Source organism: Galendromus occidentalis, unplaced genomic scaffold (assembly GCF_000255335.2).
Source record: "Galendromus occidentalis unplaced genomic scaffold, Mocc_1.1 scf7180000077191, whole genome shotgun sequence".
NCBI classification, from domain to species: Eukaryota; Metazoa; Arthropoda; class Arachnida; order Mesostigmata; family Phytoseiidae; genus Galendromus; species Galendromus occidentalis.
In genome coordinates, this window is record NW_003805179.1 from 350922 (window position 1) to 378129 (window position 27208).

Genomic DNA, 27208 nt, shown 5'->3' on the forward strand with positions numbered 1-27208 from the left:
GAGGTAAGAATGGGAAGCGTGCGCGGTTTGACGACGCCGAATCAAGTATCTCTACGTGACGTATGCATATACCGAAGTATCGCTCGACGGGTTCCTGACTGATGCAGGTAGGAACATGGATGCAATCGAAACAATGAAGAGTCCTTAGATCATTAGATCTCAATCATTTATTTTACAAGGGGCATGATTCCGATATTCGAGTATAAACACTATCAAACAGAATTTGTTCGAGTGTGAGAGGAGACGATCTGTTCACCCAGCGGAGTCGCCATCAACTTGATAGAAAACCGACTCAATATTGCCGGGAGAAAATATCATCGGTTGTACCAGAATAGCTTCTATCGAAACTAATTTAGAGCACGAGATGGGAAGACGAGGAAATCTCGGTTGCCCGTATTAGGAGCGGTCATTCCGCCTCCGAACTAAGCATTGGAGCAATAAAAATTGGAGACATCGCTCTTCGAAATCTTGAAATACATTCACAAGTCGTGCTCCGATTTCCGATATTGCCCTAGCTTTGAGAGTGAGGGAGGATCAGTCCGGTAATCCAGTCCGGCAACATCGTCCGTCTGGGTGTCTGCTGATATTCCCCCGAAGTTTTTGAGAGAGAACCAACGATCAGAGTCGGGCTCAGGTGACGTGGAAAAATATCGCGGTCGCAAGCCGAACTGCCAGGTTCTAATCATTATTGGGAGAGTGGGTGACAAGGGTGCATTCAGCGAACCATATTTTTCCGTGCCCGAATCCCGAGATTCTCGGTCATGGAGAATTCCCTGCTTCTCGGAGAATCGTTCCTTTCAAGAAATGCATATGTATGTTCGTCGTTGCATTTGGACTGAATCAATCCCATCTCGCGGAGAGAAATCGTGAACATTATTCAAGGATCCTGAGCAGATGACTCTAGAACACTTGTTAGGCGGAGTTCTCCGTCGGGCAGGTCTTGAAGCTCGAAGCTCCTCAAGTATCTTCGATGCATCGGGCTCGTCACCGAAGCTCCGGAAGACATGAGCTCTGTGAATGTTGCGGAATCATTTCGACCGTGGCCAAGTATGGATAAGCTCGCACGCCAACGCACAGACAGTGCCTCATCGAGATGACGGTTGGGAGAGAATAATCCTCTCAAGTTTCTACCCGACATCGGCTGTCGGAGGGAGCCGCATACCGTCTCCAACGCATCAAACTGGTCAAGCTCCCCGGGACTGTATTCGGGATGGAGGACCTTTTCCGAGTGGCTCCGTGGCCGTTCAACCAGGTCGACGGGTTCTCACCCTTCATGAATAAAGCTGGTGGCTTCGTAGCGATCTACCATGTGCGAATATCAAAAAAGTTAGTTTGCAAATTTTTGTATTTATTTTTTGCTCGTAAGGATCATGCAGTTGCTGATGCCGCTGTTGGTGGTCTCGCCTCTGCGCTCAAAAGAGTAATACTTTTTTTCTCGATGCGCAATCGCTTTCTCCCCAACGTCTCACTTCCTTCGAATTTCCACTCTTCGACATGTTTCAATTTCTCTATTGCCGCTCTTTTTTACTTCCGACTTTTTTATATACTCATATATATATTCAATATCGTTCCTCCTCCTTTCAACCTTCCCTGCTCTAAGATCTCTATGTTTGAAAACAGGAGAGAATCAAGGGGGCTGAAAATCAAATAATGCAGTAAGCGTAAGCCGGATGATGATGGGAATGATGGACTCGATGTCGAGTTCTGTCGGGTGCTGGAATTTCCTCCATTCTCTTGGCTCTCTAATGAAGGGATCAAGATTTGATTTCATAAAAGGGGGAATGGGTAGTTTTACTTCATCAAGTCCGGTCGGTCACCAATTTCTTCCGCTTCTCGCTCCTACTTTAACTTCGCTCCCGCCTGAGTTTATGAATCTGCCCATCCTCCATAGAAAATCATCAGTAGAGCTCCATCAAACGCACAGGGGTCGACGAGGTCAACCTCAGTATTCGTCTCGCCGTTGGTTTCCCGTTCGCACGTGTCTTTCCCAAAACCACATCCACGGCTCTCGTCTCGTGGGAACCGTTCCCGCCAGATGGATTCGATACCCAAGTCACCGATGGTTTCCTTTCATTTTGTAAATTATAAATGTAGTGATAATCGTCGTCGTTTCCGCCCTCCATCATGATAATAATAATGGCCCTTTACCTACTACTTGCCATCCTCAATTACTACACCGCTATTGGTAACAGCCCTCCCACCGTTCCAGCGTATCCACCTTGTTGCTTACCTAAGAGGTGCACCTTCTCTGCTGCATACATCTCAACCAAAAGAGAAATCAGTTCGGACTCGACTCGTCTATTCTGAACAGCAGTAACCTCGAGAAATTGAGTAACTATGTCATTTCAGGGTAGGGATGATCGGGAAGGATTCGGGCGGGACAGGTGGGCGCCATTTGGTGCAAACAGGGGTGGAGGGACAGTTCGTGATTAGGAGCTAACAAGAGAGGCTTTCGTAGAGAAGGATCTAACATGGAGTAACGACGCATATTCATTCTTGTCTATCTGTTTGTTTGTTTGTTTGCTTGAAGGGTTTTTTCTTGGTACGAAACGGTCGTTGTTACCAAATCATTCGATCGAGGGAGCGAATCGTGCTGCACAGAGGTGGCGATGGTGGTATGGTGTGTGGTCACGAGGAGGCAAAGATCGGGAGTTAAAATCACATTGACGGTCAGACTTTGCGTCGACAGCTGATGCTTCCTTATTTTTCCCCAAGATGGTGCTGTGGATGGTGGAGAAGGAGATAGCATCTACTTGCAGCATCCGCCTGATTGGTTGCTCTCTGCGCTCTGAGCCACATTTAACCGCTGTCCTTGTTGATTCGCTGCGTCATTCTTGGGGAGCTTCTTGGCGATCGCCAAAAATATATCGTTCACGTTCGTGGCCGTCTTTGCTGAAGTCTCCATGAAGAGCAGCTGGTTCTCATCGGCGTAGGCCTGCGACAAGGGCGTCGAATTAGGATCATGGCGCGGACGCTCCATTGTGGACTCGGGGCTCGTCGCCTTCAGTTTTCGATTCTCGGTAAACAAGCGAAAAATTGCTCTCCAGGAGGCGGGAAGGAGAATGGCCGCGGTAAACTTCCAAAGAGCGGGAATGACGAGGAGAGCGGGAATTACGGGGAGAGCGGGAATTGGGGACTCACCTGAGCTTCCGCTGTCTCGACGGCTCGTTTCGAAGCCAAATCAGCCTTGTTGCCGGCCAGAGCAATGACAATGTTCGGAGACGCCTGTCTCTGCAGCTCCTTAACCCAGGTCTTCGCGCGGGAAAATGTGTCCGGGTTCGTCAGATCGTATACTACAATGGCAGCCTGCAAATTGGAAATTGTACTGAATCTGTGCGCTCGAGTCTCGTTGTTTCGAAGGACGAAAATCAATGGACACACGGGTCATCTAGATCTGGGCACAGCTCGGGACTATGCGGCTCTAAGGGACCTACCTGAGCTCCCCTATAATACATGGGTGCAAGAGAGTGATATCTCTCTTGGCCAGCGGTATCCCAGATCTCGAATTTTACAGTAGTGTCATCCAAGCAAACAGTCTGCGTGAGAAAAGCGGCACCGATGGTCGACTCCTGATATTCGTGGAATTGTCCTTTTACAAATCGAAGAACTAATGAGGATTTGCCTGTAAGGGAGCAGAGAATATTAAGAGGGTGTCGGAAAACAATTTTCAAGGCAGAAGTTGAGTCTCTTTGAATACCTCCTCCAATCTCCGCTCTCGGGAAGGCGCGGGTGATACTTCCAACTCATCTACGTTTAACTCGATCGAAACTAGTGCTCAGCAGTCGAGCCAGAGGGAGGAAAGTCTTACCGACAGCACTTTCTCCGAGGAGAACGAGCTTGAACTGACAGATCTTGCCGGCCGTCGCGCCGTTACCCGGTCCGCCTTGTGCTCTGTTCGACATGGTTTCAGGTTCCCCCAAAAGCTTGGATCCTCCTTCCGGTGACGCGCGAAGTATCCTAAAACCGCTTCTTCACTTCAGACCTGGAAATGAACACGAAATTATCAAATAAGAAATCGAGACGGCACCAGGAGCCCACACAATCTCCACTGCGAATCCTTCGGTTTCGAGTGCACCGAACGGTTTCACGGAGCAAGCGGGATATCCTCTGGAATGAGATGGATCAGAATGCTTCCGACCCCACGACCCCGGCCAGCGATCCGAATCCCAGTGCCATGATTAGAGGAGGGATCTAGATATTTTGGATGGCACTCTCCCGGCTGTAGAGCGAGATTTCCCGAGAGATCGAGGGAAATTTGAGAAATTCCGGAAACTTGTTTCGGGGGAATCCGGTCACGGAGCCGTCGTTCATGGGGGACCGAGGTACGGACATCGGAGGGCATCAAGGATGTTCCTGGTTGTGGCCGGATCGTATCAACTGATGTGCCGCTTTTCTCTGCTCCGATGCTTCTTGTTGACTGGAGCATAACGGAGCTCCCCGCCCCGACAGTGACGTAAACTCGTGTTAGGCTTCAGGGTTAAGGACATCGAGCCCACCGAACGGAATGGGATAAATAGACGACCGACCGAGCAGAGGATACGGCGGCAGAAACGGGCACACGATAGGTCAGTTATGCACTAAGCCGACGGGTGAAATCCTTCGACATTCCAGCAAATGATGGGCGTATATCAGCGAATTCGATGGGTTCTGAGAAAAGCGGATTTAGAATGGGATCAAGCGAGAGATCAAGGTTTCTTGGCGAGCGCTTCAATCACTTTGGGAAGGAGAACCGCACCGATTCTGCCCGATCGCCCCCTGGCCTCTGAAATCAGCTGTTCTCCGGAACAGAGGCTTCGCCCGTAATCACGTCCCCACAGAGCGACGTCCGTGAGACTAGAGACCAGAGACCCGATGACTCGAGTGCATACGGTCGTCCATCTCGAGATGTAATGCAATTCAATATACAGATGAACGTCCGACCATCAAGAAGGCATATGTAGGCATTTGTGGAGTATGGGACGAACTCCGCAGTACTCGATGGAACCTCACTCGAAGCTAAGTTCGAAAACACGTGACGGCGTAGCTCTGCTATCGGCCACTGCTAGAAATAGGCACCCCTATGGCGAGCGAGAATTCCACTGCACACACCGCGACGTCGACGACAGGAGTTCCATTACGCAAAAATCATATTCACGCGGTACGATAACTGTGGGAGCCGTTTACTGCGACGGCGAACGCAACCGGAAGCACACAGCGTCACCAGTTGCCAGGGAGCTGCTTGAGGATCATTCACGAAAGTGCGAGTGAGTCTTCAATGCTTGCGAATAGCACTACGCAAACTGACGCGAGCGTACCGTGGCCGTCGCCGCGATCGACCACTCGCCCATCGGTAGGGTTGACTCCGAGTTCGTAATTGCGCCAGTTCAATGACAAGGGTATTCAATTGAAACCTCGGATCAACTTAAACACCACATGTGCCGTCGGTGTTATAGAAGCAGCAACGACAAATCGCCTGTCTGACGGACGGACTGAGTCATTTCCAAGTCGACGGAATGGAAGAGAGAGAGCTCTCTTATATCGCAAAATGGATTCCTACACCACGACTCAGGAGCTCGGACATTCCGAAGGAGCTCCCGGAATCCGTTTCGAGCTCTAGCGGATCCCGCACCTTGCTCGCTGGTGGGAATGTCAGGCCGTCACGGGAGCTAATTCAACAACAGTTCTGAATTGATCTCGCGACGTCGAATCAAGCGTCGATGGCTGGCCGTGTACAACGCAGTTCTGTCAAAGCAGCGCGTTCATAATCGAGTCGATATCGTCGCCGAGAACACTTTAGGCCTCACGACATCACTGCAGGTCGGCATCACCGCGACCGCGAAGAATAGTCCACGTACATGAGGAGACACGGGACAATTTTCGGTCCTTCTAGTGCATCTGTCATCGAGAAGGGGATCGTTCAAAGAGGAGGAAACCTTCAAAATCGAGCATAAATACGAGCCGAGAATCTAATTGCATCTAAAGGGACTCACGCGCTCCGAACAAGCAGGGCTTCTGAACCCTACGACAGGAAAATCACTGTATTATTGATTCCTCAAGGAATCGCCCCTTTCAAGAGATGGTAGCAGCCGCCGCAGCAGCAGCAGCCAGCAGCTCACTCAAGCTCATAGCTACCACTGGCAACTCCCACACGGAAAGTACGTAGCACACAAGTCAGCCGACTCGATGGCGTTGGGCTTCGATTTACCTCGGCAGGGCGCAATGTCCTGAATTGAAGCGGGTCCGACTCTGATTGCGTTTGTACGAATGCGATCTACGTGGGGCTTCTCCGTCTCTGCTTCCACTTACTACCTCTGCTGGTGCTGTCGACCGATGGCCACCACCACCAAGATGTGTCTTGTTGCCAACAAACAAACGTACCACGACTCCGACGTTACGGCGGAGGCACTTCTATGGCGCATTTCAATACTAGCTCACTACGCGACAACATCGTACAGTTTACCGCAACGCACTTGTACATCAATCGCGGCTACACATGGCGTTTTGAATTATCACACTCTGGGAATCTCACCTTACGCATGACGAATTCGAAGTCTTAGTCCGGACCGTTCACCCACCGAGTTTCTCGCTTAATGTGGAGCATTCGAAAAGTATAAGGCTCATTTTCCGAATGAAGTTCGTCTGCTAGGACTGTTTCGTTTAGGGTGCAGCGGATCGGGACCGAGGCGGAAAAATTCGACTTGTGGTTAATGGTGTTGAATTACCATTATTTATTAGTGGTCGGTAATCGCCCATCCTTGTCGCGCCGAGTTCACCGTGGCTCGTAGGCAGGAAGGTGCACGGATGAGATTTCCGTCTTTCTGCAAAGGGGATAGATGCCCGAATTTCTTGGCGGGGATACTCGGAGGAGAATTTCTCACGCCCTATCGATCGTCCAAATCATCACGAGACATTGGAGGGGACTTCAATCGTGACGAGTCGGACCTTCTAAATCCTTCCGTATCTAGTTACGGCGAAGCGCTTCATGTGAGACATCCGGAGCATCGGATTACGGCAAGGGTCGTACCTCGATCCGCAGGAGACTTAGAACAAAATGCGTTCTCGGAATGCCCGAGAAAAAAAGGAAAAGAATATCTCAAGAGAGCTCATCGGAGACGGCTCGAGGACCGTCGAGAACTTCTCTATCCTTCTACTAGCTGATTGTATCGTACGTTCATGGTGGCTAGCATCGATTCACCGTACGCGGGGCTTGGCCATCGCGGCTCTCTTGAGAGCTGGAACTTGGTCAAGATCGATTAGAGAGAGTCCGATGACTTATGCCATTGGCTACGGAGCGGGATTCCACGCTTATTACGGCCAACAGCTTGGCAGTTGCTCAATGAGTTCACTAAAAGGGGTGCTCCTGAGGAGGTAGCAAGTGGCGACTGTGCCCGGTCACGGCGTGACCCGGCTCGGCACCCTTCCCAGCTTCCGACTCTTCTGCAGCGGAGCTGATGCATCAGAGGTCGACAACGGGATGCAAGCTTACCAAAAGCATAGGGATTATTTCGAGCGATAGGTGCAGCCAACGAATGTTTACCAATCACTGAGGGACCCTGAGATCCATATACAGAGCTATGCCTATTACTCCAACCGATATTCAGGGGGGTTCGACGAAGGGGGAGGGGTCGAGGTGAAAAGTTGCGGACACAGCTCAACTCGAGCTCGGACACACAGATACTGCTCAGTACATCCTCCGTGGCCACGTATAGGGCAGCAATAATTTTCGCGACCCATTCAATGCGACGACGCGTGGAAGGACTCTATCAGCTGGATACCTGTATCCTGACGATGGCATTCAGACGATGCTGATAGTTAGCGCGGGGGATCGAGGGATACTTCATCGGCAAATCAATAGTCCATCGACACGGAGCCCTGAAAATTCTTTCCCCGCTGACAGATGAGAGAATACTGATTCCCCCGGGAGGAGCCCGGCCAGGAAGCTTCATGACCCGAAAATAGCGAGCTAGTATGTTCGTCAGGATCTAATATAGAATAAGGCGGTCTTGGCACCGGGATAATCGATGCTCGATCCAACAGGTATATTCTTGGTCTTTTTCATCCAACGAGAATGAAAGTTCGACTCCATGAGTCCGGATGCGCCTCACGCTCTCTGAAGCCGTCGATGCGCTCTCTGGCGTTCCAATCGATGTCGTGCACGACTCGCGCGTCTTCAAGCCGTTGCGAGCCTGTCCGAAACCCCTTTATTTACAAACTTCCTGCTGGACATCGAGAGGGAGACATCGAGGAACTGAAGCCAACCCAAGACGTCAAGTTTCACCGAGCTCATCCCAGGAAATCCGTGGTGCTAAATGGTTCTTTCCGTGGTACATCTGAGATGGCAGACATTCGAAAATTGGCGGGATCCGTCCCGGGAGCTCGACGGGATCCCAGGTCGTAGTTTCGACGAGAAGCACGGATGAGATCGGGAGGATTGTGTGATACCGCTCTCTCGAGATCTATCTGAGCCTTTATCCGCCGTGCCCTTGAGATCTGCTGGCATTAGCAAGACTGGGGTCGATACGCGATTTCGGAAGATGTTGGGAGCGCCCGCAACGGTCACGAGATGCGTTCATCCGTTTTCTGTGGCAGGCAGGACTATAGTCAACGGCGGCGGCAGTACAGAGCAGCAGAGCAGTTGTTGTAGCAGAAGGCTAGCAGACTCAGTAGTGCAAGGAGGGATCGTCGTCGAGAGTGGGTGCTACTATTGGGCATGATCACTAAGTGCTGAGTCCCGAAGGGGACAGGGGTCCCCTCTTCCAGAGGTAGCACTCCGACTCGAGAAGAACAACGGAGCCCATCTGCCGAGAATTTTCATCTGCCTCCTTACTCTTTCAACAAAACCGACGTAGACCTCATATTCTGAGAAAACAAACTACCACGAAACCATCATCACCCCTGATCTGGTCTGCCAATTGGATGCAAAGAACTCCTGAAATCCTCCACGATGCGAACGCCGGCTTTCGACGCGAGAGCCACTATGGCCTCTCTGGTGCTGCTGGCCGCCTGCGGAGTTTCGGCCCAGGAGACAGAATCCGTGAAAACCTACTCCAACGAATTCGTGGTGAAAATGCCTGGGAAGACACCTGACGAAGTGAGACAGCTCGCGGAGGAGCATGGATACACATACTTGGCGCCGGTGAGTTTCCCTCTTGCTTCATCCTCGATTAGCTGAACCCGACCCCTCGAGGGACGACGTGATGGGAACTTGGCAGGATTATTTGCACTCCAGCTGGGCTTGCGAAACTATGAGCCGGAGCGTCCAGACGGATATCCTATGTTCGTGGACCAGCCAGCATTCGGCGATTGGCGCTCTCCGGTCATTCCGGAGGCTATTTCTGCGGGAGCATGACCGCATGTACACAGATGCTCTCGTTATCTCTACAATTGTCGCCCCATCGGTTGAGCATCGAAATGAGTCTGGCTGCCTGCAGATGCTCAGGCAGCCGAGTCGCGAATTTCCCGGAGCCCTACACCGCAGTGCGAGGCTTTAGCCGCGAAAAATCGGCATGGAGTCGCCGGAGCTCGGGAACTGGTCTGGAGTATCGAGAGATCCCCCGTAAGCACGGCTCTGTGAGAGTTCGAAAAGAAAATTCTCATCCACCCGTTCGGCGCTCAACCCCTTGCGATGACCTTTCCTGCTGTCAGTAACTGCTATCTCAATCAGAATGAAAGTCAATGCAGATTGCCCATCGTTCAGATATAGACCAAGCTGTCTCTTTCTCCAGTTCGAGAAGGGATTCGGCATGGCTTGCTGATTTGAGCGAGGCCGATGTATCTCGTGTATCCTCATACGAACTCGTTTCCCTGTCCCGAGACTTCCTTGTTGAGTTATCTTCGCGCTGGGGGCCATCCGCCCGGTCGTAGGACCGTGGGGTTCGCGTAGGAGGCAACTTCGGCAACTTTGCAGAACCCACTTAAAAACTTTGGGAACTGTTCGCCGTGGCCTACGCTTCGATTGATAGCGCAATAAGAAACTCGGATCATTGGTAAACTTTTCCCAGCTCCACAACACTCTTGGAAGCTGTTCCAAGGAGAAATGCCGTATTAGCGTGTTTACGTCGTAGGGTCAGGTTTTCGAATGCACTCGGTGACGCTGTCGAAGAGCTGAAGTCTACGATCGCTGTGAGCGACTTCAAATGCCCGCAGTGAACGAGGCTGTTAGTCAGCAGGAAACCAGCTTCCGGAATGCTCCGGACCCATCGGTGATCGAGATGAGGTTCCCTCCGAAGAGACTCCAATGATATATGGAAAATCTTCGGTAGGGAATTGACTTACAAGAAGGAGCAACGGAAGGCGTCTTCGGCGTACTCAAATAATTTCGAAGTTCAAGTCGGGAATCTTTAGAATCGCCTGCAAGCATCGAATCTTTTTCGGTGTGGAACCGTTTCCCATTGTTCAATTCAGGCTCGCTTATCTTCTGGTGAAGTACGAGGAACGCTTTGTCATCTCGCTTCTCCGATCAGCTGATAATTCGGATTCTCAGTCGGCCGTTGAAATCATCTGTTAACCCATCGGTCAAATTCTTGGGCCTTCGTCCTTCTGTTCGAAGTGTCCTGTTCCACCCCTGAGGACTTTCCTGAAGCCGTTCGGCGCTGTTAATCCATTACTCAACCCTGAAAATGACCTCTCCCATGCAATGCTGGCGCTCGCCGTCGTGGGGAATGTTTAACAGAATAAGCGATTGACAAGAAGCGGATCGTTTTAGATGTTCACGTGTCTGGTTCGCCTTCCGGAGGTCACGGTTTCTCGTGGGAGACTCATCCGCCACGAGAATCGTGGTCGTCGATGCGGTCGACGGCGACAGTAGTCCTAAATCGAATCAGATTGGCGTTGACTGATGCATCGCCTGCTGGCGAAACGATAGAGACCTGGAATTTCACGGAGCTCCGACATAAGTCATGATCGTTTATAAAACGGCACTTGTAGCTTTATGGTCGATGTCGATGGTGTCTCCGCTCCGATAAAGTCATCGTCAGCAGGAAGACGCGGAGCGACGCCCATCCGTGCTATGACCAAGGAAACATCGCAGAGCACCGAGAAAAACTACAGGGGGGAAAGACTCGACGGGCTACCAAAGATTTCCATGCTCGGTATGCGACTGAGCTATTGCGGTCCGGTCTCATTAGCGATGAGTGTCGGAAAAAAATTCGGCAGGGTAGAAGGGTCGATTTGAGGGCTTCCCTGCGAGGAGATGGGTCAGGGCTTGAGAGAGCCTGTTTTTGGAATTTGATGAAAACTGTCCGACGAGAGCGTAACTAACAAGCGGAGCATTCGTCCCTGCGACGGTAATTCCGCGCGAGCAGATTGTGTCGGGATTGTGAACGAGCGACCGACTGAATGAACGAATCGACGCCCAACCTAGTGACAGAGCAGCACGAACAAAGACTTTCCAACTAGATGTAATCTACTAGAACGAAATTCAAACAGAATATCCAGGCGCGGGGACATTCGGTGATTTTTATAAGCCGCCACGGAATCTTTCCAAACACAAAGTCATCAGAGGCGCCTGGATGAATTTTCTGACAGTGATTTCACTGTTGTGGCTTCCATAGTCGACGGGAATCATTGTTCGTGCCGTGGGTTTCACGTTCTTTTTTTTTATCGCTCCGCGTAGTTCTGTTTCGACATAAAGATACTGTGTGAGGTGTTGTCTATTCATGATCAGTGATGACAGTCACCGCAGAAACAGCATTCATCGACTTCCGAGTCGAATGGAAACTCCAGTCCAGCTTCGGTTTCTGCAAGAAGCGACTGCTGAAGCGTCAACGTTCCATGATGATGCAAATTCCTAAATTCAAATTTGATCATATGTGGGTGTCGTCAAGGTCGCTCGTCCGCATGGAGATCACCGGCCTCGATGCCGAGCTTGAGGACGATTGCGACTTTGGGCTCGAGTTGTTTTCCGCAAGCTTCTCGAATCCCTTGTCCTCGTCGTCGGGGCTCTCGGGCGGGTTCGCCGTGTTGTCGGTAGCCCGAATTCCGGCGTCGACCGGCGGAGCGATCTGCGGCCTTCCCGTCTGCCTACCCGCCCGTCTCTCTATTCTTTCCATCAGTGTGACAGTTGCTCTGTTTTGCATCGGCAAATACTGACTTCGCGGCCACGACGTTGACATTGCCGTCGATGCACTGCGTCTGGCACTGATAGCTCTTCGGATAGATTTAAACTTGCATTTTCTTATGGGGGCCGTTTAGCGAGGAATTCGGCTGGCAGTCAAAGCGACTCCTCCGCCAACGTCTCACGTAGCTCGGGACCGATGCCCTGAATGCAGTTTCCTTGATAGTTTCGGTCGGAAGACGAATTAGAACCAAAGCGACTTGGGCTGATTTTCATTCCGATGGTGACGCGAGCACGAATATCTATTCTTATGCGGAGGATGAGCGGCTTTCGTGTTCTTCGCCGACGGGGTCCAGAGGACAAGGATGGCCGCTGATGATCTCATGTCTGGATCATGCAAAGAAGCTCCTCCACACTAAAAGCTCCCCCGATCGATGCAAATCACCTCTGGCAGACTGCAGTGTTCTCCTAATGACGTTAGTCTGAAAGGTCGCGCGGTCCTCGACTGTAAGACACTCTGTCCACATCTAAGTATATCATTTCTGAATCGAACTTGAAGACTCCGTCTAGTGAAACATCGAATCAGCCATGCGTCCCCCGAGGTGAACGCCTCCGCCTAATGGGCTTCATTCACCGAGCGTAGTGACCGCCCATATTTTATGTTCGTCGGTGACGTCCTGAAAGAGCCGAGTCAGAAAGTTCCAAAGCGAATTTCATGACAATGTAGGACACAGAGTAGAACGACTCGAGAAGACGAGGTGGAGGGTTGATCCGCGATACGGAGGAGCGTTTTGCGGATGCCTTTTCCAATTTTGGCCTCTATGGAGAACAAGCTAGCCATCGGTGGAATGACTTTTTCACTTGGGCTCGCTTTCTCCCCTGATGTCGTCGCGTAAAACGTGCCCCCCCCCTCTCCGGAAGCCTGAGCGCTACAACATTCACCTGATCCGTGCTCCTGAGCTTCCCGGATCCGATTAGGGGACGGAGCCTTCAGCGCGACCTCTTCTGCCTCAATACGCCATCGGGTACTTCACTCGAGTGCATGCCAGGAATCACCCGATTGTTCTCCGGGAATTAGTCTCTTCCCATGCGTCAGAAGTCATTGCTCGTTCTCCGTCGCCGCCCGAAAAATGTCGCTCTGACTCAACGAGTGAAAGCATTCGAATTTGGCAGCAGCTGATTTTGATGGCCACTGGTAAAGTGCCAAGAGCTGGGTCCAATCGTGCTCAAGAGTCTACTAGTCGTCTAGGTTGCAGGCCTTGAGCAAGGCGAACAACGTTTTGATACGGTTAGACGACAACCTGCTGGATATCGAGAATCGTTTCCCAAACCAGAACCGTCAACGGAGAGCGCTCGGAATGAACTCTCGTATGGGCGTCGGAGAATCATGCTCTCCGGAGCAACCCGCGAAGCTTTCTGCGTGGAATGTTGATTAGACATCATCATTGTTATATTGCGCAAGCAAAACAAACGGAAGCGGAATCGTTTTTTCGGTGCGAAGGTCACAAGTATATGCGGGGGAGTCTTCTTCATTCAGATGAGACGAATTTTCTGATATTATTCGCCTTATTCTGTTACGACGCCAATTTTTCACGCGCGGACATAATTCGACTTCCACATGCATATGTACATTCGCGGGTGCATATTTTACGCCGGAAACTCCGGAGGGAGTAAGTCCACAAAGAGAGATTTGCTAAGCAAAACCCGAGCAAGCAAATTCTAATGCGATTCTAGGACGCATAGCGAAAACGTTGCTTCACAGTGGTTGCTCTCAGTCAGTGAAACGCTCAGTCAATGACAAAGGATCTTCCGCTTCGAAGCCAAGCGAAGTTACCGGCATTAGATACGAACGAACAGGGCCCGCGAGTCCAACAAATAGTTCTCCTCCATGCTCGGCTCTCAGAAGTCCCAGATCATTCGAACGAATCGGCCGCGCCTGGGATCGAATACAGAAAATTTCAGTTAGGCACAATGACTTGAGAAACCGTGACGTAGCAGAACGGATGCGAGTTTGAGATGTCTCTTTGGGAAGCTCCAAATGATGAGTCACTGAATCGATGACCGGAGTATTTTACCCTTGAATTACGCCACCGAATGTCAGTTCCTCGGCCCACGGAATTTTAACGGCTTCTTGAGCGCCCCCTCTTCTTGATTTCTCTTCGTTTCCTGGAGTAGAGAATTCTCTCGGGTTTCGAGACGGAATGATCGGCGGTTTCGAAGAGATGCTGATTCCGTCGAGCCTTATCAGTCTCGCGGAAAACGATTCGACGCAGGAATGGGCATTGTTAGAAAATCTCGTCGCGCCGATTAGGAGCCCTGCCGCCACTTTGGAATTCGTCTCAAATTCCCCGTTCATTCGCGCAATCTTCGGCGCCCATTTTTCTCTCTCGGAGCGGTACACTCTACTCCTGGAGGAAGAGACACCGGCGAGAATCTGCGATTTTTTTCGAGGTCCGTGATTGTAGATCTCGGAGACACCTCCAACTTTCTTCTATTCTCGGGTAGTTTTTTCTCCCCGTATGTTCATACTGAACGTTTTCCGAGAGGAGGCTGAGGCCGGAACAGGAGGTCCCATGAATAATTGTCTTCTCTGTCTCCTATGTTTGCCCTCAGTAAACTCCGGCCGGTCGGCCAAGATTCGAAAAGGAAACGTCGAGCGGCGCTAGACGTCGTTTAGGCTTGAAAGTGTGAGTCGATTAGGTTACCTTGGGACTACGCAGTCTTTCAAGTGTAACCGACTCGCGTGGCGTAGGTGCTCTCTGTCTGTGCACACGTAGATGAAAAGCTCTCCACTCGTTCCCTCTTTCGCGTAAACGTCTCAAAGGCGCCGTATCGGGCCGTCGCCCTCCTCTAGCTAGCACTGGATTTGTCTCAGGGGTAACCTGAGACCGCAATGGCTGGCTAGCGACAGCTCGCTTGAGTCGAAAGAGCTCAGCCTGTACGTGAAGAGAGGAAGAAAAAAAAACACCGAGTACCTAGTAGCCCGGACGCTGTATCTCTTGTCGCCCAACAACCGGACGCTACTAAGCATTGATTGCACTTTTGTTGGGGACACTTCTGGACCATCAACCCCTGGGGAGACGGACAGGCGTCAGTCGCGCAAATTTTGGCTTACGCATCAGTAATTCGCCACAAATTCAAGGAGCGATGATCCTGCCATGAGCCATTTTTCCCCGGTTCTTCAGCAGAGCCGGACGCAATGCTTGCATCCCGACTGACAGAACCGCGTCCGCAGAATGTAAATCCGCTCCGACGGAACGAGTCAGACGTTTGACTCCTGACGAATACGTTTCGTTTTCGCAGAATGCTTCGCTGACGTCATGCGAAGCTTTTTATGGAGTCCTTTGGCTTTGATACGCGTGTTATCGTTCTCATGCTTTTCTGACATCTTACGAGTAGCTCGCTCCGATGAGTAATTCGCAAACGGAGAAAAAGGTCGATCCTGAGCAGCAAACTTCCGCGAAAACAATCGAGATCCTCTGATGTATTTGTTGATGAGAATTTTCTCCCATGGCCGAGTTTTCTCCTGGGACCCTTTTCAAGCTTCGGATGAAGGGGGTTGGGGTTGTGCAATCCGCGAGGAACAGATCCCTATGCCAGACAACTCGATTCAGTGGCAGTCCCCCTGATGAATCGTCAAGATTCAGTCCCTGGATCAGAGTCGTTAATTTCGTCAAGACTCTCATCCGTCAGACGGTCTGCGAAAGTACCAAACGTCGCTAATACATATTAGCAAAAAGCTCAAGCATCGCTTAGGGTGCTGAGTATGATCGAGTCGATGCGGTCAAAGGAGCGCCGAGCGAGTCACATGCTGTAGCCGAATGCGGCATATAACGTCACGCATGGGCCCATAAGATACCGTAGTTTTGGTTCACTGTCAGACGCGGCTCCATTGACATCAAAGACTCCTCGCTGATGAACGACTTCTCTCAATCGTGTGCCTACTGGAACACTAGATTGGGGCCTTACATCCGTGCGGCACACTGCACGTTATTCGGCGGCGGCGTCGTCGCATTGTCTTCTTAATGGACACGTAGGCGACCGCAGCGGCAGGCTCTATGCCGACGAAATAAGGGCACAGGACGACCGTATAGTTACCGCTGGCGTTTCCCTATCCCTCTCTGTTTGAATGCTCATTCATGCGGCCGATAGGCCGGTGACATAGAAAGTTCTACGCCTAGACGAGGTCCGCCGCGTGAGAGCCAGTGAGGAACACGAGTCCCCCTTTCTCCCCATGTGGATAGGGTACGATTCGGGTTGCGATGATTAATTCGTTTACGGTTCGGACTCTACTCGAGAACAAGGACCTCATGAGAATAGCCCTATGTCGTTGAATGCGAGCGGTGACCTGCTTATGGCGCAGTCCCCGGCGAGATGAAAACTTTCCGTCGGAATTGTCGCTCGTCAAATCGATGTACTCAAACAGGTCAATTTTTTTCCCTCGACTGGCGACAATAATTCCATCGTGGCTACGCCCTTTGACCGCCCATGCGGCGACCACCGTAAGTGTCAAAGATGATACACTCGGTGGCCCCAGGAGTGTCTGCGCGGCGGCACCGGTAGCCGTTGTTGGACGCTGATGTCATCGAGTGAAATGTGGGCCACGTGTCTATTGGTTGTGATCGATCCTCTCCCGATTAGTCATCTGGCACCCCACTCAGGAGTCTAGCTGGCTGATACTCAGAGAACGATACCCCGACGAGTTATTCCATGCTGCCGCTGAGTCAATAGCGGTATAAGAATTTTCCAACGGCGTCGTCGTCGCTGGGAACAGCTCGCTCGGCGAGCAGTCAGAACATCAAACAGTTCGGAAATGAGGACGGCCGAATTATGCGATGAGGTTTGCGAACTTCGCAGCTGGTGCCTCGCGCCGGTGTTGACGTACTGGAAGAGTCTTTCTTTTTTGAGACGAACGCCCCTTCTCCTGTTTTGCGTTCAGCTCTTTGTTCGGAACCACCCGTCGCGGAACGTATTTTGCTCGTGGCTTTGATACTAGACGAGAAATTTCCAGGTCTGATTCTATCCGAGCTCATTCGGAGGTAGCACCTATGCGTGTGGGTACGTCAGAACCGTCTTTCTGTAAATCGTGTGGCTTGTACTAAGCTGTTTGATGTATCTGTTCTTTGCTGCCATAGACGGAGTGGCGCTGTCAAGATGTTTGCTCTTCTTGTCGTGGAATGTGACACTGTTAATCAGAGTAAACGTGTGCGCTTTGTCCGCCACCGAAACGGCCAAGATTCGGAATCAAGATCTTCCCATCCCTTTTCATTATCGCGAACTGTTCGTCTAGAGTTGAAGCTCACTGAATACGACGGCTGGAAGCGCCATGATTCCGCTAGATGTCACCGAGGTTTTTCCTCGGTGTGCGTCCATCGCGTTTCGGAGAAATATTCTCCATGAGTACCGATCGAAAGGTCGGAACGGATCAAAGTGACAATCGAATTCAATTGACACGTTGCTCCTCGCGATACGGTCCCTCGCTTGAGCTGTCGGTACCGTTTCTGTCTCTTTTCTTTTTTTGAGGACCTTCCGAGGAATTGCAGAACTTCGGCTTTGATGGATCTTCGTCGGAAGACTGATTCATCCTACAGTACGGTGTTCGAGGTGAACGAACTCGGAAAGAGGAAGGAATCGCACCTCTCGCCGTGGTGCCGGCCGGCCGAACAGCATCTTGTCGGTAGAAATGCGAGGGCCTATGTCTTCGGCACCCTTCCGTATCCCGATATCCACCGATTCATTGGAATCGGAAACTCATTCGAGCATAGGAGTTTTCAGCTCGAAAACGATTCTGCTACCCTGTGCAATTTTCGCGCTGGTCGTAGTTTGCTCGTAATGCTCGATAACCGATTACGCTAGTAGTGCGTCTCCCTCCAACTTTGGCAACATTTGTCGATGCGACATTGGGCAATTTATCATTGGAATCTCGTCCGTCCGGAAAAAACTCCCCGCGAGCCGCTGGGCGTCAGCTCTTCAAGGAGTCGTGGCCCTTTTCCTACACGATGTAAGTGAGGGAGGACGAGGCACCGCAGCGATTGGATATTCAACAGCGTTTGCAAGTGGGATCGCACCACTTCGACAAACACAACAATAGCTTCTGTGGATGAAATAGCTCCGGTCAGAGGCTCGTGGCACGGACCAGTCACGCGAATTGAAGTTTCCGGAGTGAAATAGGGTGCAATGCACCAGTTGGCGGACCGTCACCGGACTGATTTCATCAGTCCACGAATGCCAGGGCTTGATAAGGGCCATTCATTTGTTCGTTCATCCCATGGGAAGTCGAGGACGAATGCTAACAAACTCCGAGATGCAGACCTTCTCCCGTTATTCTGTGCAATTCGAGAACGTGTTCACAGAATGAAGGTTGAAGCCATCATATGAAAATGATTTCATTTGGCAGATATGCACACTGTGAATGTTTTTGATTCGCTTCCGAATGTAATCGTTATGTCCTAGGTGGAATGTGGCTCGTTCCGGTCTTCCGGCCGAATTTCGTGGGGAAACAAAATTCTTCCCTGAACGAGATGTTTTTCCTTTCCCAATGTAGACAGTTGAGTTCCCCGAATTCCGCTATGATGTCCACTGTCGCGGAACTTCGGCGGAAACAAGATTGTTTCCTGGACATCGTTCTGATCAAGCGTGGAGAATGCAATAAGCCACGCTCTGTTCGGCCAGAAGCCTAAGAATGATTAGGGTAATTTGAATGTTCCCGGCTCGTCTCCCATCGGGGCTCAGATAGTTGCTGCTCACCCATGCTCGATCTTCTGTAATATATTTCTCATGGATTCGAAATGAGCAGCATTCGATAATTAATCTGAATAAACGCGCAGGAGGCCCGCCAGTCGCGAGACATTGCCGGGTAGAGGAAATGGCTGTGGAACATCAACAATGAAATACCTAAATCAAGTTTCGCACAACATGAACTGACGCCAAAGAGCTTCATACCCAAGTCGTGGAGCTGGTCTGAGGGTTGCCCCTGAGAGTCCCCATGGAAATTCGGCATTGGTTTCTGATCGGGTCTCAGTTGTTAAGGTTGTCGCCGCATTCCGAGAGCGGGCTCGCCGTCGACTGGTTTGCCAAAAGGTTCGATCATGCGTTGTTTTCTGGACCCGAACTGATCGCTTTTTGAACTGTTTTTCTCAATTCAAAAAGCTCCGATCAGATCCGGAATATTATGCTCATTGAAATTTATGCTTCGAGTTTGACCGTTGACGAAATGCATTAGACTTCGAATCGAGGGAAGCAGGTCTCGCGAGAATTCCCCGAGCAGCAGAAATCAACAAGGAACGCCTTCGTCAGGGCAGGACAGATCAATCGGAATCCCTAATTGGCTTGGGCGAAGATATTCGGAGTGCTTCTTTCGCGAATTGCGGAGGTCTTCCTGCGGTGCGGCTGACTTCATGGATTTCGGGGAAAGTACTGAATTTCTCCGGAAGAATCTAAATCGCCATCGACGACGCGGTCAGAGAAGCTCCCGAACTTCGGGTACGACAAGCGCGACCCCTCGCCGTGCTTCTCGACTCGGGCGTCATCTGAAGCCTCGCTGGCCTCGATTATGAAAGCAATAACTCAGAGAGCGCCTCCAAACTTTCCACCGGAGCCCCCGGACACCGAGGCCTTAATTGAGGGCGGTGGCTAGTTTTCTCTGCATTCTGATCTGAAAGCATGAGAGTCCCTCCATGACTGCGGCTCAAAAGACACGGAAGAATCCAGCAGTGCGGGTTGACGCTCCGCTAAGCAGTTGACGGCTTTTGTTATGTCGAATTTGAGAGAAGAGTTCAATAGTCGCAGTCATTCACATCGCTGCGCCGATCTGACCAATCGTGGAAAGCGCCTTCAAGATGCGCATGAAGCACCCCGGGCGGCCTGTATCAGACTAGTACATTAGTTTTAACTCCGCCCGGAAAAAAGGACCGCGTTCTGTAAGGTCACGTGTCCATACGTCGCCAACTCTAATCCAGCGACCATGTGCGCTCCACACGGGATCTCATCAGTGTTCCATAAACAGTTATGTATGTATGTATTAGGCTGTTCAGCTGATCGTCACCACACCGCCGCCATCAATTCATCGCTGAGCAAGTTCCGACTGGGTTGCCGCCTAAACACTGTCAGTTGTTACGCGAAATCCTTGGATACACAAGCTTACCAGCCTCTCGCTCTGAGCCCGGGTCCAGGCCTATGATCTGGGAAGCTTCTCTCAACAACAAGTGTACATTTTCCCTTTCTTTTCAGATGAATTTCGACGATCTTCATCACGTCCGACACAGACGCTTGGCGCGTCGATCGCTCGATTTGCATCCAGATAGCTCGGCCGAACCTTGGCACGAGAGAATACAGCAAGAAGTCAAAATCCGAAAGAAACGCGATTACGGTATTACGCAAGAGGGTAGTTCGTTTCGGTGGCGAGACGACGAGACAGAAGACGAGCTGAGCAGACAGATCAGAGCTGCATATAGACATGAAAGGGCCAAGTACGTACGACATCGTACAAAATCTTAGATAGCCTCCCTATTGTTCTCAGATATGTAATCCTTCCCTACTCGAACTTCTCTCGTTCGTTTTGTACTCGATCTCTCGTTGTGCGAAGCTCTCTCTCTGGCGGGTTTACGACTCTGTTGTCTCAACATGCCTCAGATCTCTTCGTCGTCGAAACTCAGCGAGCATCCCCTGGAGAGAGGATAGGAAAAAATAAGGAAGAAGATTTAGATCGCCCCTCGTGAGATGATTACACGATGCCCTCGGATAGACCAGCTGTATTCGGAATTCCCCTCAAACCGAAGGATCCCGATTTGATTTTCCAGGACGCAAATGAATGATCCGAAATGGCCTCTCCAGTGGTACCTGAATCGCGGTGGCGGCCTCGACATGAACGTCGAGAAAGCGTGGAGTGAGTTCAACGTCAGCGGGAAAGGCGTCGTTGTCACTATTTTAGATGATGGTCTGGAGAAAGATCATCCTGACATCGCATCGAACTACGATGCCCTAGCCAGCTTTGACATGAACGATCAGGATCCAGGTGTGTGACCGTATCAGATTGCTATCTCTCGAAGAATAATCGTCCCATTCAATCCGTATGCATCGAGTCTCGCTCGCAAGCAAGCAGCGGAAGAAAAACGATTGTGCGCGATGCTCGGTCTCCCGTTTTCGATTCATTCTCACGTCGACAAAGAAAAAGAGAAATTTGTTGTGGCCGAATTACCAATTCAGAATATCCGTGATAGCTGGACGTCGTTTCGGCGTAAGTTGAAAGAGACTCACCTGGTTGGAAAATCCGCTAAAAACCATGAGCTGCGGAAGTTCCGGAGCGGGCCCACGAAAGGTGTCTTGTATTTTTCCCCGAATGCACTTCAAAGAAAGGCGGGCTTAAGAATCTGACTCGCTTCTGCGAAGTCCATTGAGAAACTGTTTCGTTTTGCTCCGTTGCGCTAACTTCACCCAGAATCGTCACCGGTCCGAACGGAAGCCGCGTTCCTGTTTTCCCAAATTCGCCGAGTCCATAATATGATTCCAGGATGGGACGAAACTAGAAAGATAGCTTCTAATCGTGAGCTCGTCGATCTTCATTTTCCAGACCCTCAGCCGCGGTATGAAGTAAACGATTCGAATCGTCACGGTACGCGGTGTGCTGGTGAAGTTGCCGGCCTGCGCGACAACCAGGTCTGCGGCGTGGGAATAGCGTATAAAGCGTCGATCGGTGGAATCCGAATGCTCGATGGCGATGTGACAGATGCCGTGGAGGCTAGGTGAGAGAAATTTTACATTTTTCCTCCTCGAGGAGCAACGTCGTTTTCCAGGAGCTTTCGCAAAACAGTTGGGGCTGATTCGCGTAGAGATTCTTGGACCAGTTTAGAGATGCTGGCCGCATCTTCTTTCTCGAATTTCGTCCCGTCCGGCGCTGTTGAGCCGACTTCTCTTTGAAGCTGTACTCAATCCGAAGCCATAAATAAGTCGAAGCGACCCACGTTGTTCATGATCGGAAAATATACCCAAGCTTTCATCAACAGGCTTCTGTTGTGACAATAAACGCTTACGCGTGGCAATGTTTTTGGATGTTGCTTGCCGGCGAACTCGGAAGATCGCTTTCTTTTGTTAGCTCTCCCACTCAGATCCTTTATCCGTTAAGACCTGTCAGATACAAAAAGTGACGTCAATGCCTGATGTGTAGACATGGAGATCGGCTTCTGGTAGGGAGGAACGTCAAGGAAATTTGTTCTATTTCTGTCGTTAGACAACCGGAACCGGCGAGTTCGAGGAGACTTGTCCCGCGAATAAGCCATTGGACTCCTGGCTGGCGGGCAGGCGGTCTGAGCGTGAGTCGCCCTCCTCGTTGCTACGACTCTAATTCTTGCATTGCAGATCCTTGGCACTGAACCCTCAACACATCCACGTGTATTCCGCTTCGTGGGGTCCCGACGATGACGCACGTACGGTCGACGGTCCAGGCCAACTCGCTGATAAAGCACTTAAGGATGGCATACGGAACGGCCGTCGCGGCTTAGGTGAGGCTATTTCCAATTTGATTGCCTGATCCATGACATCATGCGTAGCGTGATACGACTTTGTTTCCGTTTTACAGGCAGTATATTTGTGTGGGCGTCCGGTAATGGCGGCAAGGAGAAAGACAACTGTAACTGTGATGGATACGTGAATTCAATCTTCACGCTAGCCGTGTCGGCTGCGACCGAGAACGGAAATGTGCCGTGGTACTCGGAAAGCTGCGCGGCGTCTTTGGCCACTACTTACTCATCGGGGAACTACAATGAAGGTCAAATCGTAACCTCTGATCTCCATCACAACTGTACAGAGCGACACACCGGAACGTCGGCTTCGGCGCCTCTGGCCGCGGGAATCGTAGCCCTGGCCCTCGAAGCGAATCCGCAACTCACATGGCGGGACATGCAGCATTTAGCGGTGCGCGCCACCAGGCGGGCGAACCTAAACGCCCCGGATTGGGTTACGAATGGGGTGGGCAGAAATGTTTCGCACTCGTTCGGCTTCGGATTGTTAGACGCTCACAAAATGGTGGAACTTTCCAAGAAATGGAAACGCTCTCCGCCACAGAAAGTCTGCACGGTGAGCACTCCCAGGAGCGACAAGCCCATTCCTCCGAAGAGCACGCTGCTGTTACATTTGTTCGTGGAATGTAAAAATGTCAAATACGTCGAGCACACGATTTCTAAGGTGAGTACCCAAGGTGAACAGCTCACGTTAATACGTGGGGTGAGGTTCCCGGGGCCGAGGCCGCTGAGACTCGAGTCCCCAGATGCGGTAGAGATCAATCGACCGGTCATACAACGGCTACGATCGTCACGCTCTTTCTTCAGATCACACTGCAAGCGATGCGCCGAGGTGACATTCATATCTATCTCTCGTCACCTTCCGGTACGAAGAGTACACTGCTCACGCAGAGACCGAGAGATGATTCTCGACAAGGCTTCAATCAATGGCCGTTCATGACGGTGCATAATTGGGGAGAGAACCCAAACGGAAATTGGACCCTAGAGATCCACAACGACGCTTCTTATCTGGGTACGTTCTCCCTCTCTACGTTGACAGCTCGGAAGAAGCTCCTCCGCTTCCGGAGAAGCCTCGGTCTCCTCTCAGGAATTTCAATCCGGTGTTTCCACTCCAGGCAAGGCGCTCCTCAAAGAATGGGCATTATCGATGTTCGGCACAGCGGAGGACCCCGATGCGCAGTTCCGGACGGATTTCCCCGATAAACCCGCTGGGGAGGCGGAACCCAGCAACGATCTAGGCGATCTCGAGCCTCCTTCAGGAGTGCGCAGCGCTGGCGTCAGAGACCGTAAGTAATCAAACGTTCTGCTTCTCCTGCCTCTTTTTAACAACAAGAGAGATGCTTTTGTTACCTTTCGATCATGCAGGGCATCAGTCCGGTTTCCGCTGCTTCGCGATAATCATATTAATCTTGTCGCGGCGCGGCGCCCCGACTCTACATGATTTTTCTCGCATCTTCCCTCTCCCATCTGCAAGGCAACGCGCTTGTAGATCGGGAGCAAACTCGATCCGCTTCCGCGCGCGATTCAGGCGCTTCTGAGCGATGAGACATCGAATCTATTATGACATAATGCTCTCGCTACCTCTGCTGCTACTGCTGCTATTGCTTTCCATTCTGTCGTCAGCAATCGTTCCTAAAGCACACTCGTGAACGTAGCGTAGTCACGGCCGTAGAACGAAGCCACCGGAGCAAACGATTCGAATTCCACCAGTTGAGTTCTTCATCAGTATATACCGGAGCACGTCAGTAGTGCGCAGGCGCTCCGATCGTTTCCCGACGTTGTGTTGCTCGACGTGAAAGCTAATTGTCGCCGTGCACGTCGCCGTTCTCGGCAGCGAGAGAACTTGTCTCAATGAGCGACAGAAATCGCTGGAATCGTTCGCCGTTGAATCGTCCGTAGTGATACGTCGAATCACCACCGGATTTAATTTTTTCCCCGGATAATTTGTTTGATTCTTCTCCTAGTTCTCAATTAGTTTTGTCCGTCGGCATTGCTATCGTGGTCATCGTGATAAGCCTCATGTCGGTTGTGAACGTGGGAGACCCCCCCCCCCCCCAGATCGCGGCATCTCGGCTCCAATTTCTGGATGTTAGCAGACAACAATGGGCTGGTGTAAAGACTTTCCGATGAATTATTATTTTTAAAAAAACGTGAATACTTAGTTTGAGAAAATCCCAGCGGCTTTCTGCTTCGGCAGTCCCCGAGAAGAGCCCAGACGGTCAGAAAGGCAGGCATAAGAAAAATTGGAGTGCAAGGACAAGCAGAACGAACGTGGAATTAGGTGTTCGTCGAAGAGATCCATATGTTGTTGATTGAGATGATGATGATGTTGTTGAGATGATGAACATGTTCCGCTCAGCTGAGCGGGAGGCTGACAGCGGTGTCTCTTTTTTTGCAGCGATTGACAGCGACACGGTGCTGAACTCGCGCAGTTCGGTTAGCATGTCCTCTTCAGCAGGCCCTCCACCCCCCCGGTTGGGCGGAGCCGTTCGTTGCAGCGGTCTATTGTTCATAGTGATACCTTGCCTTCTACTCGCCCTTTGTACATCGAGTCTATGCTAACTTGTTCATAGCGGCGTTCTCGACATACATGTATGGCCAAGTGGTTTCCCACGGTCGAGTGTTTCGATTGCGCTCGGTCATACCGTGAATTTAGTATTAATGCGTAGCTCATGGTGTCGGCCAGATACCGACTCTGGCGGATCGAATAGCAAGTTTCTAAAGGCGGGACATGATGAACCGGCGCGGGAATTCGACTTGATCAATCCGAGGAGAGGATTCCAAATTATGGAGCGTGCTCCCAGAACCGATCGCCGGCCCCACGACTAGTCGTTCTTGAGCTCTGCTCTAACTGAAGAGAGGGGGAACAGCCTCAGAAAGCATTCGCCGTTCGCTGTTCTTCCCGGGCTGCACTAAATTTAGGTTACTTCATCATTTAATATTCCGTTAATTGTACTTTATCACTTTCTGCTCGAACGAATCGACGAGGCGTCGGAATTTGCGGTCCGGCTGTAGACATAGGTGTGATAGGAGACGGTATCCGAACAATCTCAAATACTCGCCCAAATACTTGCGAACGATTCCACGGCAGCGTTCAGGTAAAAACCCACTGTTCATTGAATGACGACGCCGAGGATGCGTGATAATTGGTAGCAGACATTGCAGTAGGCATGTCCGCCTGCCCGGAGCTCCATATGTGTGAAGACAGATTAAGAATTGACGGATGAGCTCTTTCCCATAAGAAGAAACAAAGATGGAGCCGAAAGTAGAGCCGATGGAACTTTTGATGGGAATAAGTCTACCCGGAAAACGTGTCGCCCGGGAACGTATCGAGAGCCGTCGGCAGGCACACGGTAGCGGCACGGAAAATTTCGCTGAAGCGTCGCTGACATTTTGAGCCTGATGGATCTCGTTGTCTGTAATAAAGCGCCGAACCGGTTGGAAAACGAACCCCTCCCCCATTTTTCCCCTGCCTGGGACCGCACGCGCGAAGAATCTTCAACACGCCGCCACGAGATTGTAACAGACTAAGTTTCTGCCGTTGGATGCCTAATCGACTACTAACTAGATCCGTTCGTCTTGAATGTTCGTCATGACGCCCTGGAGCAGCACTCATTTACGCTCATTGCTTGCTGAGGCGTTCTTCGCACTCCCCATCACGATACTCACTAACTACGACACGAACTTCAGCAGCGACTGATTTTGAAGGAGATGAGCCGGCTTGGAGGAACACTAAAATTCCGCGTTAGCGCCTTCGCCTCACAAGAGCGAGCGCACGTGCGGGTCACTAATCCAGCGACGTGCTTGCGTACACTTATCCGCGATCTACAATGAGCGGCGTTGTGGAGCGGTCTGCTTGAGAATCATTTACGGCAGACTCCGTTCGCTCGTGACAAAGATTACGATGTTGAACGAGGCCCCTAATCCGAGGAAGTTTGTCGAAGGGTAGCTCTCAAAAGCAGTTCTGCGCAGCTTAAATCTCGCTCTGATCTCAAAAATGTTCATCGGTCTGAGCAGTTCCGTGAACGGTAACAAAGCAGCTGCCTGTCCCCTCGAGGAATCGGTTTGATTCACGCCGCTGGATAGTAGCCGCTGAGATACGCATTCGAAATTCCTGTTGATATGAAATCGATTAAGCTCGTCAAATACAAATGCTTCCTCTCGGAAGGCCGCCCCCAGGCAGCAGTCTGGTTCAGCGGTTCGGTCCGCCCCGACTTCCAGTACCGGCCGGAAGAGTCCCCGTCGTTGATTGGCACGTCTGATGCACCTCTATCAGTAGCCCCAGATCCACCCCCAGGTTCGACTTACAGGTTTACCGACTGGGCCGGCGACCCATGAATGCGGAGCGAGTTCCTCGACCTTGCTGGCTTGGATACGTCGTTTTCTTGGAAGCTGTTGATTGAATACTGAAGATCGACGAATGCTTTCATTCTCGCTCTCATGAGCCATTCGAGTTGTAACACCAGAATATACATGGAAAATCAGAATGCGGCGTTTATTTCAAAGATAGCGTTCACCCGAGAGAACGGACATGTTGTTATGAATATTGAAATCTTAGTGAACCAATTGAATAAAACAGTGATTTTTATAATGACTTGTACACTCGCCGTCTACTCATTGATCCGAATCCACAATCGCAGTCTCGGTCCAACGGATCGGG

At 51.0% G+C, this 27208-nt stretch overlaps 2 protein-coding genes across 2 annotated transcripts; one reads left to right on the plus strand and one right to left on the minus strand.

Moving 5' to 3' along the window:
* Positions 1-1330: 1330 nt before the first annotated feature.
* Positions 1331-6097, minus strand: Rab5 (RAS oncogene family member Rab5). The gene is made up of 5 exons (XM_018638884.1): positions 5970-6097; positions 3809-3982; positions 3435-3622; positions 3142-3306; positions 1331-2935 (listed from the first exon to the last, which is right to left on the minus strand). The coding sequence occupies exons 2-5, from the start codon at positions 3900-3902 to the stop codon at positions 2750-2752; spliced, it is 633 nt and encodes a 210-aa protein (XP_018494400.1). The 5' UTR covers positions 3903-3982; positions 5970-6097; the 3' UTR covers positions 1331-2749.
* Positions 6098-8652: 2555 nt separating this feature from the next.
* LOC100902781 (furin-like protease 1, isoforms 1/1-X/2) lies at positions 8653-25776 on the plus strand. The gene is made up of 9 exons (XM_018638878.2): positions 8653-9115; positions 20264-20502; positions 20833-21047; positions 21603-21774; positions 22388-22530; positions 22608-23212; positions 23356-23560; positions 23664-23834; positions 24947-25776. The coding sequence occupies exons 1-9, from the start codon at positions 8924-8926 to the stop codon at positions 25108-25110; spliced, it is 2106 nt and encodes a 701-aa protein (XP_018494394.2). The 5' UTR covers positions 8653-8923; the 3' UTR covers positions 25111-25776.
* The last annotated feature ends 1432 nt before the right edge of the window (positions 25777-27208 follow it).

Coding starts and splice junctions, on each gene's coding strand:
- LOC100902781 (XM_018638878.2), top strand. CDS start 8,924: ATGCGAACGCCGGCTTTCGACGCGAGAGCCACTATGGCCTCTCTGGTG. Junction 21,775..22,387: donor ACAGATGCCGTGGAGGCTAG/GTGAGAGAAATT, acceptor CTTGCATTGCAG/ATCCTTGGCACTGAACCCTC. Junction 23,835..24,946: donor CAGCGCTGGCGTCAGAGACC/GTAAGTAATCAA, acceptor CTTTTTTTGCAG/CGATTGACAGCGACACGGTG.
- Rab5 (XM_018638884.1), bottom strand. CDS start 3,902: ATGTCGAACAGAGCACAAGGCGGACCGGGTAACGGCGCGACGGCCGGC. Junction 3,623..3,808: donor CCTCGGAGAAAGTGCTGTCG/GTAAGACTTTCC, acceptor GCTCCCTTACAG/GCAAATCCTCATTAGTTCTT. Junction 2,936..3,141: donor TCGAGACAGCGGAAGCTCAG/GTGAGTCCCCAA, acceptor CCCTTGTCGCAG/GCCTACGCCGATGAGAACCA.